This window comes from Acipenser ruthenus, chromosome 26 (genome assembly GCF_902713425.1).
Source record: "Acipenser ruthenus chromosome 26, fAciRut3.2 maternal haplotype, whole genome shotgun sequence".
Classification (NCBI taxonomy): domain Eukaryota; kingdom Metazoa; phylum Chordata; class Actinopteri; order Acipenseriformes; family Acipenseridae; genus Acipenser; species Acipenser ruthenus.
In genome coordinates, this window is record NC_081214.1 from 26,292,701 (window position 1) to 26,313,792 (window position 21,092).

Here is a 21,092-nt window from a genome sequence, read left to right on the forward strand (position 1 = left end):
AACAATGTTAGTTGTAAATAATAATGATGTGGGTTGTGTTTCCACAGATGATGGAGGAGAAGAAGACCTGCCCTGTGGAGGGAGGAGAGGGTAAAAGGGGGGGGGTGGTCTGGTCCCCCCCCAGCCAGGTAGGAGTGTGTTGGTGTCTGTGTGAGGGGAAACTTAGTAAATTTTTTTGGGGGGGGGGGGGGGGGGGGGGGGGAAGGAAAAAAAGAAACTTTATTATACTAAGTTTCCCCTCACACAGACACCAACACACCCACCTTCCACACTCCTACCTGGCTGGGGGGGGACCAGACCACCCCCCCCTTTTACCCTCTCCTCCCTCCACAGGGCAGGTCTTCTTCTCCTCCATCATCTGTGGAAACACAACCCACATCATTATTATTTACAACTAACATTGTTACTTACCTCAGGAACTCACCTCGGGGAGCTGGATTTGAACCGCTGTCTTCATGGAGAGGAGGGCGTGGGATTAACACGCTGTGCCACCAGCTCCCACAGGAAACATTTGCTTCACACTGACTATAAGGTTTCATGACCCAGTCCTTTGAAAATAAAGGAAAGAGTGAGCAGGATTTGAATCCAGTCCTCCAAGGAAGAACAGCACACCATGCTAGTGCATCAGCTCTCTGTGCCATCGCACTTCCATGGAAGAGCTTCTTTTTACATTGTCTATAAGGTAAATTAAGCAATCCTTTGAAAATAAAGGAAAGCATCAGCTAGATTTGAACCCAGTCCCCAAAGGAGAAACAGCACAGCATACTAGTGAATTAGCCCTCTGTGCCATCTCACTTCCATGGAAGAGCCTCCTTTTTCATTGTCTCTATAGAAAATGATCCAATCCCTTGCTCCGAGGGGGTGGTTCTGGTAATAGGAATGCCCGGTGGTTTTATTCTTTAAACACCGCTGGCGTACTATTATTTTACACAGACAGAGGGGAGGGCAGTAGCAGTCCAGGGCATTCCTTCCTTTATTTTCAAATAATTGGATCATTTCCTATATAGACAATGAAAAAGGAAAGTCTTTCATGGAAGCGATATGGCACAGTGGGTTAACTCGCTGTTAAGTTGTGCCGTTCACCTTGAGGAACTAGGTTCAAATCCAGTTTGTTTCTTCCTTTATTTTAGTTAATTTACTTTATTTTCAGCTCCTGCAGGTAAGTTCCTGAGGTAAGTAATGATGCTGGTTGTGTTTCCACATGTGCAGGAGAAGAATACCTGGTTTGTAGGGGAGGACAGAAAAGGAGGGTTCTGCCCCCCGCCCCACCCCAAGATTCTAAAGTGTTATCCTTATTACAATAAACATAAAAACGTCTACACATTCATTATAACGGGCTGGAATGGGAACTAAAATCCCAGCAGTGCCACTGCTCCGTTGTGATAGACGCTCACATGATCAATGCTACAGTGTGAGCTTGCGAATAGTCAGGCGACGTAGATCTGCTCTCCCAGCTCACACAGGAGAGAAACTAAACGAACATTCAAAGTCAGGCGGAATCATTAATCAATGGCAGTTTACTTCTGTTGGCTCGAACAGATCCCGTTTACACGTACAGTCAATGTAAAGAAAGATAAATGATTTACATAGAAGTGCCTTCAGTGCTCGGCACACAACGTATTGTTAGCATTTCTAAATATACAGAACACACATTTAAATACCAGAAAATAAAACCAGCCTGAGTCAAATAAATGCATTTACTTCCTAAAACTCAGTCCTGTGTCGACAAATTTGGGGGAAAATAAAGGCAACCGATTGGAAAAGTAACATTGTGACTAGAAAATAGAAGGCGTAGTTCTGATATGATTCTGATATGATTGTGCAAATGCACTGTTCTTTCTCAGTGTCATACCTGGAATTACTTACAAAATAAAACCCTGTGAAAAAAACACAATTCAAGTTTTACTCTTCCACTTCCAATCCCTGACAAAGGTACATTTTTCATACACTTTGTGCCGCCATGTTACTGACTAAGCAATGGATACAGTCGATTATTGCATTGGCAAAAAAGCTTCTTACCGAGCTCCTAAAAGTACATCACTTGCATTTGTAGCATACAGTATAATACGTTGTTGCTTCATGTTAATCCCTTTACTATTACGGATTTTAAATAAATGACTTCCTAAAAATAAAATGTGACTGTGGCCCATCTTATATAGGCCTTTTAATAGCCATAGCCCATGCAAGAAGCCTACAGTACTGGTGTCCCTTCATCTTTGAAGACCAGCATGAGGGTCATCGGACTGTGCATATCACTGCTAAAACTCTACTGCACTTCATGTGAATTCTATGCTTATACCCTATATTAAAGCTAATGTTCTGAATAAATACTGTCAGTGATTATACATACAGGCATGAAGACAATTTCAGCACTAAGTAGCTGCAAAGAAACCCAAGCTAATTCAATAGCATCTTGAACTGAAAATCTAATAATATGGGCTAAAGATATACTTATTAGTATAATATATTACTGTTATGCTGTTTATCTTCCCTATGCTACAGTACTTGAACTGTCTGCACTTTCCCAGGCATAACAACAGCTCTGCAGAGTTGAAAGAGTTAATAGAGGTTTTATGGTCAGGAAGTAAATCAGAAATATAAAAGAAGTTAAACATACATCTGCGTAACCTTTTTTTTTTTTTTTTTTTCCAAGAGAGAGACAGCGTTATATTTCTGACCCAAAGCAGTTTGTTTGTGTGTCAGTAAGTATTCAGTTTGTGCTGTTAGAGAATGCATATACGTTTTCAAAGCCCACACTTCACAACTCTTAAACTGCATTTGGATTATTTATTTCTTTTGACAGCACAGTATAATTGGATCCATTCACTGGCGTGAAACGACCCACTTTATACTACAAGCTCCCTTGATCAACTTCATACACAGATGCTTCACTACCACAGTTCCGGTAGTAACGACATGAAATAAGTAACCAAAAAACCTCAAATTCCCAGTTCAAATCTAAAACTGTGCCAGCCATGAACAGATCAATAACATGCACCTTCCACTTGATGCCTGCGCTGAGGCTCAGCTGTTTACATGGGGAGGCATTACAAGGTGTGCACGCACTGTGCTTAAAAAAATAAATAAATAAAAGAGGAATCAAAATGAATTCCTTTCAATTATAGTTATATCTGAAAATAAAGCTGCATACAGATAAACTGGTTCTTGCAATATTTATGTATTGCAAAACTGATAACTTTACAGAATTCCTTTCAATCGATTGCAACATTTACTTAACAAATTAGAAAAACACTACACTCCAGTCCTAATAACCCAATGTGTTAGAATGATACAGACAATAGAATCTTCTCTTGCCAGCACACCTTTGGAAATGAGATGTGTATCTCAAGGGTTCTGTCCTGGTTAAATAAATACATTGGAAACATTGCCAATACTGAACAATACAGACCTCAAAAGTCAATCTTTTCATTCCCTGTCCTAAGCTTAAGGTGTACATACAGCTGCTGACAAAATGTTCTCTTTTAGTACAAACCAATAAATAAACGGTGAACCACACCAATAAGCCTTACTGTGTCCCTGTGGCTTGAGCTGGTGCAATGTGTAAATGGCACAGCTACCATGTACAGCACAGTATTATAGGCAACAGCCTAAGTGTTAGGAAAAGTACCATTTCAACCACCTGTACTGAATAACTGAACACACACACACACTTTCCTTTTCAGTAAGATTGAAATGAATTAAAGAGGAATGTTGGAGCAGGAATGCTATTTCTGAGTTCAGTTCGATACAATGCCTCTATGATACTCTACAGGACTCTTGAGAAGGCTTTTTGAAAAGCTGCACCAGCTGAAAAGGGAATGCGAGGCAGGGAGTTTGCCATTAACAAGAACAGTAGTCCAAGAATGATCCAGGAAAACCATGGGCACTCCTGCAGAAGAAGAAAGATGATTTGGGAACTCTGGATATGTAGTGAATGCTCAGTATCAAACCATCTGAAACTAACCTGACCTGCATGATCTTCCTTTATATTCACACAGGAAACCTCAATTTCCATTCAAGGTTGCAAGCTTTACAATTAGGTGTTTGTTTTAACAGGGCGTGCATAGAAAGGATTTGGCAAACAATGCATTATTGATTCGGGTATGCAGTATGAACACTTTAAAACCATTCCATTACTCCCTTCATATCTCTGGAACGGTAACTACAGTACTTCACAGCTCGTTGCTGCTTGCACACCACCCTCTGCTGTCTGTTGCAGGAACTGTATTTAAAGATTAAACAACAGCTACAATTACTGACTGGGATGCACTGTATCCCTTTTATAAAAGCAGTACTGTGAAAGCATATTGTGCTTTGCATCCCTCTGATTGTTTGTAGTATCTTGAGGACGATCCTCATTAATAAATCAAGAAAAATATTTCAATCAAACCTTCCCCCTCCCCCTCTGTATCAATAGATTTTAATGTTGACAGCTACCAGTTTTTGACACCTCTATTCCGCTCTAGGGAAACTGCAGCTGTATCACATTTTATAATGACTTGGATGGGACTTATTTGAGTGTTTCGAATTCCCTCTGGCAACATTGGGGAAAAAAATAAAAAAACATTAAAAAAAATAACAGCCTTCAGTATTAAAGTTAAAGTTAGCATCCTTTCCTGCTACAGCCCCATGCTGATCAGGGTACAGCCAGCATTCACAAAGAAATCCAATCAAAGTTGATTAGCACCCTAGTATGTGCTGGAATCAAAAATTGGGGAAAACTTCCAATGCACTTAACAGGATGGAGTGGGTAAACCCATTCCTTAAAAAAAAAAAAAAGATCCCTGAAGACCTTATGGCTTTCATTAGGAACAATATGAAACAGTTTCATATCAGCGCAGGTGTTCAGGCCTTGAGCTGAGCCTCCCTGGCGTGGTCCAGATGGGCCCGCATGTCCTCAGGCTTCTCGAAGAACCGGACCAGCACCGGCTCGTTGAGCAGCGAGGCGAGGATCTGTTCAAAGGCGAAGGACCATTCCTTCTCCTCCTCCTCCCTGAGCGGGGTGCTGTCTGCCGTGCCCGTGAGGGAGGGGCTCCCCTCTCCCTGTGCGCCCTGCAGCCTGCGCCCCACTTCCTCCATCCTCAGGAGGAGGCTGGTGACCGTGGTGACAGCCCTGTACAGGGACTCCTCCTCTGGGGCCCCGTGGAAGAGGTTATACAGGGTCTTGGAGAACTGAATGAACTGGGACTGAAAAACAAAGCAGAGTCAGACTCTCAGCAGGGTTTTAAATAAGACCCATGTCAAGCAGACAAACATTTCCGCTAGTACCTTCATCTGTGCTGCCTGGTGAAGAGCCGAAACGCTTGTCTGCTTGACTCAGGAATAAATGTGCTAAACTGCCAGGATGAACCGCTGCTGGATTTTATTGGAGCGTTTTACAAAACTAACGTATCCCCCTTGGATTTCAACCACCACCTATTTTTTGGGGGTAATCCCGAGAGCACCACGGATAGGTGCTTCAATCCACAATGATTCCCCAGAGCTGTGGGTTCTCCCGGTGGGTACAGGCTGATAAAATCCTCACTTCAGTTTCACCTTGTAACCTAGGACTGAGTGCTTTTGAAGTTCTGGAGGTCGTACACAATACAATATTACACGCTTCAGTGTTCATGCCAAATTGTTTCCAAGTTGTTTTCATGTTATTATTTCTGCCTAAATGTAGCCGGAGGCGGGTCGAGGTAATAACAGGAGGCACTTCAACAGAAAACATACAAAAGAAACCACGCTGATGAAAGACTAATGTACTGTGAAGCAACATAACGCTTTTCCAAGGTCCCCATTTTACCTGGTTTATTCTGGGTAAATCCTTGATGCTTTCTTCTTTCTTCAGAAGCTCATCCTGCCATTGTTTGAGGTATGCCTGAAGGTCAACCTTGCCTTTCCCTAATGAATCACACAAATGAAAAACGATCACAGTAAGAACGTTTGCAATGGAAATACATTCTCACGCTGTCTCTTGACCCAGTTGCAGCTTCAGACAACACTTGTCTTCTTGTTAAGAAATTCAATACTAGGTCACCCCTTTTCATTTATTTATCTCCTGAATTTCCTGCGAGCAGAAATCTAAGTGTGTCAAGTTGTCTTACTGTACCAGAAGCACCAGAATGAAGTGTGGATTGATTAGCTGTTCATACTTAATGAGGGGAACTCTGGTCTCTGAAACTACAAAGCAGTACGATGATGGAGAAAAAGGGGCTCAAATACATTTTTATTATTTTTTTTTTTTATTCCTTCCTTTTATAGTTCAGTTTCAAATCTGGAAGACGTTGTTAACCCATAAAACCCTCCCAACATGCTTAATGCCCATCAAGGGGGCATGATTTAAAAAACACAGCTGCAGACTAACAGCTCCTGCAGAAAAACAAGAACACACTACCTCTCTCTGGGCTCTTTCTTATCACTCCATCCTGGGAAACGCCAGGTAACAACACTGTAACAAACAAGAATATAGATTTAACACCATGGATTTAATGAGCCATGTAGAACAATTATTCTTATGGATAAACAAACACATCACGAGGTGGATTTCTCAGCAGCCTGAAGCTGTTCTAGGGGTCTGCAGGGTTCAGAAATGGTCAGGGCCTTGGTTACATCACTAGTGGACTGAATCCAAATCCTGCAGACGTCAGCAGCGCTGTCATTTCAAACTGAATATATTGCCAGTTTTAATAAGGGGTGTTGGCAGCTCTGTGGGTACCATAAACAGCAGACCACAGGGACGGAAATAAGACTCCCATTGCATAGCGGCTTGACTAGCTACAAGCTCATAGTAAAACCTGGAATGGGTAAAACGGCTATGCAATGGGAGTCTTATTCCCATCACTGGACCACGACAGAAACAGTGCAGACACAATACCCCAGTGCTTTTATCTCCTCACCTTTCATGAGCACCAAGCAAACATCAAACTCAGAAAACAACAACTATCTACAGACATTGGGGTCAAATGGATGGATCTAAACAGTTTCTAAATAGCATTTGGATTATTATTAATATGCGACTCAAGGTTCTGAAAATGAAACCTTGACCAGCAGAGGCGAGTCTCCTTGATGTGTATTTGTGTCTCTTAGCATATTTAAAAGGAAGAGAGAGACCTGCAGTATTTCAAGGACTCAGACAGTAGTGGTACTTAGAGACCCCACTGGTCAGATGAACTGAATCGAGACCCTGCAGAAGTAGTTTAAAGCAGGAAAGAAGAGAAGAAGATAAAGAACCTGACCATCGAGCCGACTCAAGTGCATCAGACCTTCCTTGGAAAGCGTGCAGACCTTTGAAACCACAGGGCTCCCTGTTTCTACAGGTTCTGAGAGAGCTGAAAGACATGGTTAGTAAGAGACAGATGCAGTGAGGAGGTCTTAGTGTGGGAGAGCAGCCGCAGCACAAGATTACAAGTCCTAATGCGTGGAGAGTTAGATCAGGGAAAGGGAGGACTGGGGGAGATGAGCAGTACAGCAGTCAAGGAAGGAGAGGGCAGCCTGGACAAGCCATGGAGCTGCAACGATACTGGCAAAGAGCAGGGCTGAGGGGGCATTTTAAATCATTTTTATTGCCTACGTACAGTTTGCTTGATCTACAAAGTGTGCACAATATGTATTACCTGGTAGTAAGTGCAGCTTGAAAAGGAACTTCAGTTTTTCTGTGAAGCTTCCGCTGTATAGCACATCTGTACATGTAGAAAGATAAGAAATATTTTACAAGGATAGAGCAATGAGATACTGATATGTGATAGGGAATCATGCCCAAAAGGAAGGTTTTTTATACCATTAAATTATGTAAAAAAATATTGTATATAATTGTTCTTTCTCATGAGAATTATTGTGATTATAATTTTATCCTCATGGTCTTTGCACTAAAATGCAACGTCATACTTTTTAATGAGAGGAAATTATGACACATACAAAACGGAAGGCTCCCAAATGGTTTGTCACTAGTTTTAACAGAGTATATATAAAATAATGATGCTAACTGCATTTCAGACAACTCTCATCTGAAGAAGCGTGAGCTGATGTTTTGGAGAGTGAGCGCTCAGCCCTACCCAGTCCGTAGCAGAACTCCTTGAAGTTGACCAGTCCGTCCTGGTTCTCGTCCAGCAGGCGGAAGGTGGCGAGGGCGAGGGCGTCCCGGCTGGAGCAGTGTGCCCAGGGGCTCAGCAGGCAGTAGAGCGCCCGGAACTCCCCACTGCCCAGCTGGTACTGCTCCAGGTAGGGCAGGCTGGGGTCGTGGTGCGTCAGCGCAGGACCGCTCATACTCCAGTAGCAGCTCAGGAAGTGCTGTTTCTACAGGTAGGAGGCAAGCGAGTCAGAGGCTGAACCACCCTGATCACCCAGCACCCCAGGCTTTAAGCAGATTGTAAACCCACTAGAGAATTCTCTTTGGCAGCAGACCAATGGAAATTCGGAAACACTTTAAAACTCATTTTATGAGAAGTCCTGTGTGTTATATGCAGGAGCAACCACTTTACTAACGGGTCATTTCTGGAAACATTTGCAACGTTTTACAAAATGTTAGGAGAATTTCTGCATACAGGACTGGGTTGTAGTATTCTTTACAGTACACTGCAGTGCAGCATACAAAAGAAAGAACACAGAAATGTGTTGCTTACCTTAAACAACTCGTACAGCTCATCCAGGTCACCTGCACTGAACTTTACATCCTGGGAGACAACCCTGAGCTGGGAAAACACATGCATGGCTTGTGAAGAGACAATACTCCTACTCAGGCTGCAGACTAGAAAGCAGAGAGACCCGTGCATTAAAACAGATTGTTTCTTACAACGTTTTGTTTGGTCGTGTCCTCCAGAGTGTGAATCACATACAGTCTGTTCCTTCGCCTCAGGCCTTCCACTTCCTCTGAACGGAGGTCTCCGTATTTCTGTCAAACAACAGCATTGACGTTTTATTTTCCAGAGAAGAGCAGAAAGTTGCTTACTTCAGTCTTATGAGGACTACTGGTCTTGTGTGTGTGTCAGCCTCGGGCTGCTATAAACTATAAGAAGTCCAAAGCGAAAGCAAGGGAATTAATACAAAACAGCTTCAATTAAAATCAGAAATAGCCACTTTCAACTGGAGAAAAAAGAATACTAGGCAAATTGTATGGCTTTGTAACTCGTGTAAATGACATGCTTATTCACTATAAGAAATTAACAAGATCTGGAACACGCACTGATATGAACTCATTTTGGGGATGCTGTGCCAGCCAGTACAGCATAGTACAGCACCCACTCCCCTATTCTCCTGACTCAGAGGATCGTTTCTCCCTCCTCCCTGCCCACCTCGTAGGCCTCCCGGATGAGATCCGTGATGTCCACTTTGACCTGAGACTTGCTCCCGTCATTCCCCACTGCGGCCTGCTGGACTGTGGATGGGAGAGGGCTGTCTTTGTTGGTAACGTTATCGAAAAACCTGCAGGGGAATGCAATAAGAGAATTCACAAAGATAAAATGGCATTATTATTGGTGGGGTAGATTTGTATCTTAAAGCATGCTGCATAAAAGCATGTCATCTTGAGGTGTTTGAACAACCTTAGTTAGCTCCGTAGAACAATTAGTTTCTCTGAATGTGTATTTACCTGGCAGATGAACCTTCCCTGTAGAATCCTAAGTGCCAGTAGAGCAGGCACAGCACAGAGCCGCTCAGAGCCTTACTTGTTGAGGATGGTGACGGCCTCTGCGTCGTCATGGCAGCGGAGCAGCCTCTCCATGTTGTAGTCCAGCACGGCCAGCCCCAGCTGCAGGACAGCCTTGATGCCATCGTAGAAGAAGCAGTCGACCACGTTGACGGCGCTCTCAATGGGCAGCACGCTGATGAAGAGCGTGAGGAACCAGGAGAGGGACACCGACGAGAAGAACGTCATGTCGGTCATGTGATCCGTCAGCTGGGGCAGCCGGGCACCAATCAGCTCCTCGAACACGGCCTGGTCCACCAAGGCACCTAGACACAGGAAAAGAGTCCTATCACTGGCCAGCTTAGAGGTGCCTTCTACAAACACAGCCCTGCCAGACCATGCACAGCTCTGGACAAACATTTAGCATCACCTAGAATTGTAGGATTGAGACGGAATAAAACAAACAAAACTATAGCAACATAATTTAAATATTTTATTTAACATCATGCCATCAAAGAAACTACTAAATTATATCGCAAAAGTCTACCGGAAGCCAGAATAGTAGTAGAGCATTTCATGTTAGATTTCTAAATGTCACATTTTTTAATTTTCAAGTTTTTCGTTAAGTATATAGAAAACTGCAAAGAGGTATGTAATTAAATATGTTAAAGTAACATTATTAAGCTGGTTTCATTTTAATTTATGAAGCAAAAGTAGTTAATTCTATAGGGTAATGCAAAACTTTTGTCTATAGCTGTACATACATAAAACTGCAAGGCACTGAGCCCCCTGTATTAAACACTGGAATGGAACTGTCATTCCCACAGATGTAGTAGCTCTTATCAAACCTAAAATGAGATTGTCTGAATGAAGTCCTGGTTCATTTGAAAGCTCTGAAGCAACCAAACATAGCTACCTTTGAAGTTAAAAAAAAAAAAAAAAATTAAATTTCCATTAAAACAAAAAGTGCAGCATTTCGATGGTGCATGATACATTTTTTGTTTTTGTTTTTGTGGTATGTAAAATACAACACATTGTTTAATAGGCCTGAAATAAATAATGTAGATAAACAGCTGTAAGCACTTGGTGGAAAGGACAGGGAATTCCTTTTTTTTTATACCTAATTATAGTGGGTTCCTTGAACTGGTATCTCTTTGAAGATTTCTGGATTAGACGCCCTCCTCATAAAATGACCTTCAATGAACACACTTCAAAAACAGAGATCTTCAACATCAAACATAAAGGATCACAGCTGGTGACACTGAATGGGGTCGCTGATAAAAGGAACGATCTGGGTCAATGGTACACTCCTGAAACTCGATTCTGTTATTCCTGGAATCAATGCAAACCAGATTCGAGGTCTTCATGCACTAAAAACGAATTGCTGGCCACAGGCAGTGTTCTGTATTTGTGCCTTGAATCTGCATGCATGTTCCAGCTAGAGAGAAGTAGCGTGCACCTTTAGCAATTCAGCCTTACCAATGATCCTGCGGTTGAAGTAATCAGGCAGCATGCGCTCACACACTGCCACCAGTAACCAGAAGGCCTCCTCCTCTTTCGCATACAGAAGCAGGACCGACGTCAGAATATTCATCGCCTGGAAGACAGGGACGCAAGCACTCAAATATCCCAACAAGAACTGCTCGAGAAAACAGCCATGTCCGTCCTTGTTCATTTAATGCAATATTATTAATGACTGTATCAAAAAGGAAAGAATGGAATAACACACATTCTACTGTACAGAAGACTCTTCCTCCCCTTTCTTTAATAGATCATTTGATGAGGTTTGGGCATTATTAGATTGTTTTTACAGTGAAGGAACAGAATTCTGGAGAGTCGCACAGGGTGTTCCGGTTCCACCCTAACAGACATAGATCCCTTTGGCACAGTGAGGGGTACCTGGCAGTACCCGATCTTGGGGTTCCTGTAGGCGTATGCGGTGAGGACCCTGCGCAGGGCAGAGATGCCTGTGTCGCTCTGGAACGCGGGGTGCTCAGGGAGGGAGCGATGTAGGTCCCTCTCGATCTCGTCAGTCGCCAGCGTGCTGGTGCCCACAGACTTCTCCACCAGCTCAGCGTAACAGCCGGGGTGCATGGCCATGTCGTTAACTGCGCCTGCAAGATTGTGGTGCTGTGACATTAGGCAGCGTTGATAACAAATTACAAGAAACTAAGGTACAAGTTAAAACAGAGTCAGGCCGACAAACATTTCAGCTAGCCCCTTTCCCAGCAGGAGCCGAAACATTTGTTTATATCTCTTAAACTCATTACCCAGAACTATGGAAAAACATTCAACAGTGCTAAATTTGGAAATACAAAAAGAAGCTTTGACTTCAAATCAAAGACACTGAAAATGAATAAATGTTACATCTTCAAAAATCAGTTATTTTTTTCCCCTCTATAAAAGTGTCTATGGCAACTCTCCTGCAAGCTGACAGCTCACACACCTGAGAAAAGCTCTCGTGCAAGCTCACAGCTCACAGCTCACACACCTGAGAAAAGCTCTCGTGCAAGCTCATAACTCACACACCTGAGAAAAGCATCCAGAGTTCTCCTCGTAAGGCCTCAGGAACGCCACGCATGATCAGGTCTCGAGTCTTACTGGTGCGGAACATGCTGACCCCCCGGCCGTACTCAGCAAAGTGAATGTTCCATGACTGCTCCTTCATCTTCTCTTTCAGCTGCAAAACAAAGAAGAGGTCCCTTAACAGAGAGAGCTGCACGCTGCTCCGAGGGAATACATCAGTCCCATATAACTGAAGCCCACAAGTACTGCACTTAAAGCAGGAATGAGGGGCAGAGCTTCAAACTGGTTGTATTGTTGTTGCCAGTATGTTTACACAGAGATAATCCCTTTTCTGTTTCAGTTAAGCAGCTATTTCTCCTGAGAAACTCGCATCTGCCAGCACTAGGTGGCGCTGCAGTGCATTTTTGCATTTTCGTGCTGAAGTCTTTTACAGTGTAACCTAAATAGAATTCTCCCTGTCTATTTGTAAGCCACGCAAACTCTTTCTTCTGGTCTGTTAATCTTTCAGGTCTAACCTCCTGAATTATAAATGATAAAATTGTTTGTTTTTTTTCATTAACAAAACTCATGATGAATGATTAAGTTTAATAGTTAATGTCACAAACATTTTTTTTTTTACACATGGATATCTGATGTCCCTAAGGCAGATGTGATCATTAGTGTACAGTGAATGGGAGGCAGGTGGGCGAGTCGCAGATCTCCTTCTCTAACGGAGTAGGAGTTCCTCATGTTAATGGGCTAATTGAATCTGGTGCAGCAATCCTCTGAGGTCTCGTCAGCACACTGTACAAAGCACTGCTTTAGATGCGCAGATACAAACCCTGTTTCCCTTCTGTCTGTGCTCAATTCACAAATGCATCATTATTGAGGACTCCTATATGAAGGACACCACACTCAAGCAATTATAAAATCAACAGCATGGCTATATTTTTTGATTTTGTAATTTTAGTAATAGAAGTTAATAATAATAATTGCCTGCATTTTCCACTTTTGCTTATTAAGCTGTGTTTAAAATACCCCGTCAAGGAAGATGCAGTATGAAAAACAAAACTGATTTAACCCTTTACGTACCAAATGAATTTGTCTTCAAAAAAAGAACACAGGCTCTATTTATGTAATCTGATATGTTACATTGAGACTTGTGCGGTTAATGTAATTAGAGTAAGTTATCATAACAAAGTAGCCTGGAGTTAGTGGGTTAAATGTCCAATGAAAATAAGAATAACAGTTCTTATTTCATGAAGTAGGACTATGCACTGCGCTCTTACCATTTTGGGATCGAGGTTTTCTGCGTCTTGCGGGTGGAAGACGGTCATGAGAGCCTCGGTGCTCACGGCCCTGCTGCTGCCCCTCTGCCCCACCATCAGCGCCTCCTCCTCAGGATTGTCCTCGAAATGCTCAATGAGGGCCTGGCACACCTCCGCAGGGACCTGCCACACAGTGGAGTAAAAGCTCTGTTCAACCAAGCAAGGGTTTTGCTCTTCCATTGGGGAACAGTTACAGTCCTCACCTAATCCTATTCCTCAAAGCACAACAAGAACAACATTGTGCCATTCAAGACCCCCGCCCCCTCTGCCTCCCGCCCTGGTCTGTTACCAAATCCATTAGCAGCTATTGCTTTGATACGCCATTGGAATTGATATATTTGTGATTCAAAATTCATGCAGAATGTATATGTACTGTGTATGTACCTTGCTCTACATATCCTACCATCACAGGCACCAGCATTTGGACAGAGCCTGCCTAGAAATGTGCACTCATGCATGCTGCCAGGTCTAAATACAGCACAGAACTGCAGTGCCTGGGGTGTGGTACCTCTCCACTGCCGCTGTGCTGGGGGCTCGCGCCTGCCCCACACTTCCTGCGGATTTTGGCAGCCAGGTGCACAAAATCTCTGACCTCTGTAAAGCGCAGTGCTCTCTTCCCTCGCACACACACAGTGAGCGCTTTGCTGCCATTGTCCGGCGTCTCCACACCTAAAACCTGGCGGAGAAGAAAGCAGGTACCATCAATCACAGGGGGGCTGTCCTCTTACTCACAGTATAATAATAACTAATCTCTGACTTGGTGCAACCTCGCAGATTAGAGCAACACTTATTTAAACAGTTTAAACCCTATTTAGAGACTTTGATATTTACGGGTGTGTGCTGTTTGGAAGCAGAAGCAGAAGCAGGATCTTGACTGGTACAGATTGAAAAGGCAGCAGATTGACTGCGCTGCCGGCCTGGCCCGTACCTCACGGAGGGGGATGATGACGTAGCACTGGCTCCCATCCTGGCTGGCGAAGCACAGGTAGCTCTCGGACACACAGATCTTGCCCAGCGTGTTGAACTGGCTGAAGGGCACCCACAGGAAGCTCTCGTGCACTTCCAGCAGGTTCTCACTGCGACAAAGACGGAAGAACGCCCTGAACTGCTCGTTCCGAGCACGAGTCTCCAGACCTCTGTAACCGAGAGAGAGAGGAGTTTCAACCAGTCTCACACACCACTAAATTCAATCTATCCTTCCGATCGGCCTGAAGATGATATTGTCTAAATCAAAAGACAGTGTGCACCCATTATCATAGGTCTCAATAATCTAATTTACAGGGTTTGTTTTCAAAATCTATTTAAAGTATTGTGATGCATCACCTTTTTAAAAACTAGAGATCTGATTTGTATTTTATCTTTTGAATGTGTGTTCGGTTTTGCTGGTTTAAAAATGTGCACAAACTGGATTTTAGTTATGGAACCCAGACTTCCTCCAGCTGGTCCCCGTGGTTTGAACCCCCCTCTGTTGGTTATATTGCTCCCGGACGCCCTGACAGTTTAAAGGTATGGAGAGTGCTCTAGTTACCGCTTTGTGATCTGCAGCGGGTCTCTCAGGGCCGGGTCTCCCTCGAAGGTCTCCTTGTCGAAGAGCCTCCTGAGAGAGTAGTCAGCCAGCTGCTCCATCAGCAGGAAGGTCTCGTTGAGGTGCAGGAACATGGAGAAGTCATAATCCTCGCCCCGCGCCCTCACGTGGATGCCCTCCGTCAGGAGCACTGTGGACGTCTTCTCCAGCTTCCACATCTCATCCCAGGAGATGATGATCTTCACTGCAGCAGAAAAACCACAATTACCAGATACATGTTGCCTTGAAATCCATCTGAACACGCTGTTGTATAATTTTAATTTGAAAACATTTTGGATATGGGGGGGAGGCAGTTGGTTCACCCATTAAACAAATGAGAGAAGCATGACTGCCTACCCACCCCAAATCCCAAACCCCAAACCCCTAACCCTAGCACACACACACACACACACACACACACACAGCTCACTTATTCAGCTCCCTCAGTCCCAGCTGGAGCTGGTTCACTCTCCTGACACACATAGAGCCCATGGTGTCTTACCTTCGGCTCCGAGCAGGAAGGAGTAGAAGCTCAGAAAGTTGGTGCTCAGGTAGAGCCAGCCCTGGCAGGGGACCCTCCCTCTCCAGTAGCTGCAGGAGTAATAGGTGACCAGCTTCTCCTTCTTCGGCAGGCCAAACCACTTCTGGAAGCGCAGCAGCGCCTCACGGAACTTCTCGGGGTCCTCCTCCTTCACCAGGGAGCTCTTCCCCTCCTCCGCGATCAGACCCTGTCACCAGACACAAAGCACAGCTTTCTCAACACAGTGCTGCTGCACATTACAGGGCTTAAGCTACACAGGGACCGGGTCTGTGAAACGCAGTCCAGGTTTCTGTGCTTGCTGAACGACTGACTGCCTGAAAGAAACTGAAACTCTTCCGGGTGCAAAGAGCTTGGGAAACGGATGCATCTGAAATCCTAGTTAAGTGCAGTGCACCCTGGGATCTGTAGTTGTGTGGCAGCCTTGGTCAGCTCAGGCTCTATTCTAGGACGTATTAAATATTGACCCTGCACTGTACTTGTAATGACACTGTACTACTTACTATTAAAGGACTGTGAATTAGGTGAAGCGTGGATGAGATGCCTACGGGTCTGGGATGCCCTGTGGACTGTGAGGCTGCGAAGTGGTCTGTGATTCCAGCCGAGGTTTTCAGCAGTAATTTCCATTTGATAGCTGTCTAAGGACCGCCCAGCATTCCCACACTGGCACACTCACCCTTATTTTTCCCTGGACGAAGCTGGTAATATCCTCGCTGGAATCGAACACAGAGAGCGTGCTCATGATATTCTTCTGCAGCCATTCCCAGTGCTTCACTATCTCCTCTCTGGTGGCACCTAGGTGACAATAACATGCGCTCATCATGACATGCAGGGCTAGATTTTCAAAGCCTTTAATTAACTCCTGTTTAAAAACTAGAAACAAACAACTAAGTTACATATTTCAAGTTCTCTTTAGAACTCTCAAGGTGTTTTGTATTTCATTTTTGTAACATTAATATTTTTTTTTCTCCTTTAAGTTCATAGCCTGCAGTCTCTCACTTCAGCTACACATGAACAACAGGTAGTAAATATAATAATAATAATAATAATAATAATAATAATAATAATAATAATAATAATAATGCCATTTTTGTCGTTGGTTCTGTGTAGGTATCTGGCATGGTTTGGTTAAAAACAACCCTTAGCTGATTTCCCAGACCTCGACTGGCACTAATCACAGATTACACTGCTTAATGTCATCCATGATTAGTGTTAACCAAGGGTCTGTGGAACCAGCCTAAAACACATGAGCGAGCAGCGAGAGGAAGATCAAGAGTCAGCTCTTACCGCACGCTATGGACCAGTAGACCTGGGAGTCGGGTGTCTGATGCAGGATGCGAAATGGAGCAACTTTAGCCGTGGAGTCGAGGACAGCATCCAGTGTGCCCACAAGGAGACCTGTCTCCATTTCACAGAAACAGGGAAGCGGTTAACGTAATGCTCCTAATAATATCCTGCGTGCTACTAAACACAGTGGCACAACGGAAGAGCAGCCCGGCTGTCTTTCCAGAAAAGGATGAACTGAGTATATATTCTGCATTACAGTCACATCCATTATCAATTAACAGCACACTTAGAAATGCACATGTTTAAAAGAACTGGCAATTGTAATGTGCCCTGAAGGAGAGACAATCCTGTAAGTGTGTGCCTCATACTGACAATTAGAAGAAACTGCAGATGAATAAAGTACTGTGGAAACAATACTGAGCCTACACATTACCATCTGAAGATAAGATATCGATGGAAACAATATTGAGCCTACACATTACCATCTGAAGATAAGAAATCGATGGCAAATGCAAAGCAGTCCTTTACATCAGCAAGCCTGTTTCAGGAGTGAACCTCTGCTCATGATGGGCGAGTGAATCTTACTGTTCAAACAAAGGGGGAGTCATGGCTCACTTAAGAGAACTCGCTCTCACATCGGCCAGGGGTCCAATTGGCCTGGGATTAGCCTGAATGGGTCAACTTTTAAAACAAAAAATGAGTAACAGCTTTGCGAATCCTAGATCTAAGTCAGGTCAGTAGCAATGTGTCGGCCAATTACAATCATAGATCAAGGCATTCTTGACGTCATTGTTTCATCTCTGTTGTTGGAAACTACAACATAAACTCACTCAAATTCTGAACAAAATGCACACTGATTGACAAACTGTTTGTTTAGATTTTCTCAGTTTTTATCTTGTGTTTCTGGGTATTCCCATTTCTTTTCAAGCAGGAAACACAAAAGGCAGTGATCATGCAGGTTTCGCATGTGTGTTTCACAATAGTATTACAACAATACATCCTGATTTTACACCACAGAGGGACAAAGTGTTTGGTTATTCTACACCCGCCTGCATCGTTTCCTAATAAAGGAAACATAAATTGACATGTTTCCATTAAGTGCTCAGCTCAGACTGCCAGGCAAGTACAGCAATTAAAGGCAGTAATAAAATGACTGACATGAAAAACTGTGCATCTCCGCAAATATATTTAAAAAAAAAACAGTTTTGCATTATTTTGCTGCTGGAAACAGTAAATAACAACATTGAGGATGTATCTGAAGCAGAATCAACTCCGATTTCATAATGCCTGATAACTGCTGTGCTGTTAAGCGTACTTGAAAAACTGACAGCTTAGCAATATCATGAGATCTGCACTTTATCTCAGAAGGTTTCCTCATGTGGCGATGCTGTTTGCAAGGCCACTTTGATTTAAAGTACTGCATGCAACACTACCGTGGTATTGCTTGTTGCTCTGAACTGTAGCCAAACCCTTTTTATGTACTTCTCCACCTGTGTAAAGCACAGGTCGTATCAGTGCAAACATTAAACAGCGTTCTCCATTGCTGCTGGATATGCTCCATGCATTGCACTTTTACCTTTGAATCCCTTTCAGTGCGCTGCTGTTTGTGCAAAGTGTTTAAACATGTTAAGTGTACAAACACAAGCTCGGAGATCTGTCGCACCTCCAGATTTTCACGAGGTCACGTGCTTTTCCACAGAAGTCCGCTTCCACACAGGCTGAGCTGAACGTGCCCATATCGAGCATTCGCACGTGGGTGGTTATAAAAATAGCTGCTTTGCAAAGCTGTGTGCAGAAACGGTATCCTAGCACGACTGACGGAATCGAGAGAATTGTTTTTATCTTAAGGGGGGAAAAGCCCTTTCAAAAGACGAGGCCGTGTCTCCAGCTTGATGCGTCCCCTTGAAAACTGCAGCCTGACACTGCAGGCAGGCTTGACAAACACGACAACACTCTCTATTATTTATACTGAGGGAGGACTGCCCTGCAGCACAGACACTGGGAAGGAGACGGCAAAGTCAACAGAACAAAACTGTCTGACTTGTATTGGTCTGTGTGAGAGTGTGTGTGTGTGTGTGTGTGTGTGTGTGTGTGTGTGTGTGTGTGTCTGCTTGCTTCATAGCCTACAGTACCTACATAAAACTGTCTTGTGCTGGATGTGACACAAAAGCAAATTGAAAGGTGCAGAAAAAAAAGAAAGTCTTGATGGCTATCGGCTCTGTAGACAGAAGGCACGTATTATTAGAAACCGGGCATGCAGCTATTTTTGATTCACATCCTAAAGTAACTGCTCAGCTATACATTAATAATCCCTTGTAGACATATGAATATTGCTGCCCTGGGCGTGTTTTATTTTTATTGGAGTCTACTGGAAGCAGTCTTGTGGGGTTTATTTGTATTACCAGTTCAAACTACCATTAAGAAACCCCAAACAGACTGCTGCCAATAGCTTAACAACAGGGATCAGGACAGACACATATGTATACTGTATTTCTGTTTACAGAAAGGGAGATGGGTAGTTAATTAAGGAATGGGCAGTTCCTGGCCTCTGTTACCTTATTGCCAGAAATAAAAAAAATAAAAAAAAACCCTGCTGTTGGTACTACTGTCACATCAGTGCTTTGCTATGGGGTCGTGTGAGATTAAGGGTTAAGGTATTATATACAGTTGTTGCATGTTCATTAGCTCTGCTCATCAGGATAAAAGGCCATTCAAAAGCGAGCCTATGTCAGCGGAGGGCGCCTTTCACCCTGCAGGCAAAAGGCAGGTAGCGTCAGTAAATATGACACGCAGCCCCCATATCTGCTGAAGAGACTTTATCCTCAGCTCTTTTAACACTGTGATGCGAAAGCTGTGCTCTCTGATGCACTGTCCTTATACAGGAGGGCTGTAAATCATGACATCACATCTGTGCACAGAGTACAGACTGGATAGTGTGCAACTGAATAGAAAACAATTATACAGTACCTTCAATCATAGGAGCGCAAACTGTACCAAGACACTACTACTGTACAGAAACGTTACTACTACTACGACTACTTCTACTTCTTCTTCTACTACTACTACTACTACTACTACTACTAATAATAATAATAATAATAATAATAATAATAATAATAATAACAACAACAACATACATACAGTGTATAAAAAGAAGAAATATTGTAATAAAAAAATAATATTCTGTATTGACAAACACCGTATATACTGCCAGGTATGCAGTGCGATTCTGTGCACATCCCCCACACAGACACATATGTTCGGAATATACTGTCATGGAGAAATGGTAATTGGGACTATTTACCTGAGTGTGATTAACTATCGCACTGCTACATGGTATTCGCAACACTGTCAATAATATTATCAGCGGCACCGTAGGGTACAGTACCTGTCAGCCCTCCTCCGCCCTCCCCATACCCTCGCCTCCTCTGCAGAACGAAGTAATCGTTGGACTTCTCCGTCGCCCAGAGCTTCAGTGCATTCTTCAGCAGCACCTCCTCGGGTTTAAGCCACATCTTTTAAATCTGCTGTTTCGATTTCCTACACCTCGGCGTTCATTTCCACTGCCACATACTCCCCACGGTTGCTTCTGTTTACAGTTGGAGGAATCCTTCACACACGTATACAGAAACCTTGCCACAGTGGACGGCCAGCCAGTCGCTTCTGGGGATTGTAGTACCGGGAGGCATCCACAATTCCACAGGCTGGACGTGAAACGGTCTTGGACTACATTTCCCAGAATCCCTCGGCAGTATCACTGTGAAGCTGATCCATGACTTTGTAGTTAGGTTAAATATTGCCCTCTAATGGTAGATTAAGATTTAAAAACAAATAGCCTCTAAAAACAGGATCCTTCAAACCAGGCAATTTAAATGCCATCAGTACATGCTATATTAAATATAGTACTCTGTACAACAAACACACAATTAGACGGTTAAGTATGCAAATGTATAGAAAATGATCTTCTGGAAGCAAATAAATAAATACATAAAATAACCTGTGGGTACTATATATATTTTTATTAGATGTCAATTAAAGGGAAAGTGTGTATTAGAATACTATCTTAAATAATAATTTAGAATTTCTGAAGGGTTACCTTACTGTTGAATTGATATAAATAAAGCAACGCGTTAGGGATCTGTCCCATCTGCATTGCAAAGATGCACCCTAACCAGTCCCTGTATCTGTATACGTGTAGATCACATCCTCTCCACAAAACAAGCGTTTCAATTCGCACAATCTTTACACCAGAGTGCCATTGTCTTCCTC

The 21,092-nt window shown here is 43.4% G+C and overlaps 1 protein-coding gene across 2 annotated transcripts; it reads right to left on the reverse strand.

The window, feature by feature from the left end:
- Positions 1-1,499: 1,499 nt before the first annotated feature.
- LOC117972109 (TBC1 domain family member 8B-like) lies at positions 1,500-20,489 on the reverse strand. Of its 2 annotated transcripts, XM_059001048.1 has the most exons (21): positions 20,212-20,489; positions 16,824-16,934; positions 16,213-16,331; positions 15,501-15,726; positions 14,963-15,203; positions 14,363-14,570; positions 13,943-14,110; positions 13,396-13,557; positions 12,131-12,281; positions 11,501-11,715; positions 11,081-11,198; positions 9,642-9,927; positions 9,270-9,399; positions 8,771-8,869; positions 8,601-8,669; positions 8,034-8,274; positions 7,596-7,661; positions 7,218-7,310; positions 6,377-6,430; positions 5,786-5,883; positions 1,500-5,187 (listed from the first exon to the last, which is right to left on the reverse strand). In XM_059001048.1, the coding sequence occupies exons 1-21, from the start codon at positions 20,336-20,338 to the stop codon at positions 4,846-4,848; spliced, it is 3,324 nt and encodes a 1,107-aa protein (XP_058857031.1). In that variant the 5' UTR covers positions 20,339-20,489; the 3' UTR covers positions 1,500-4,845. The 2 variants fall into 2 exon arrangements, with proteins under 2 accessions (XP_058857031.1, XP_058857032.1); XM_059001049.1 differs by lacking the exon at positions 7,218-7,310.
- Between the last annotated feature and the right edge of the window lie 603 nt (positions 20,490-21,092).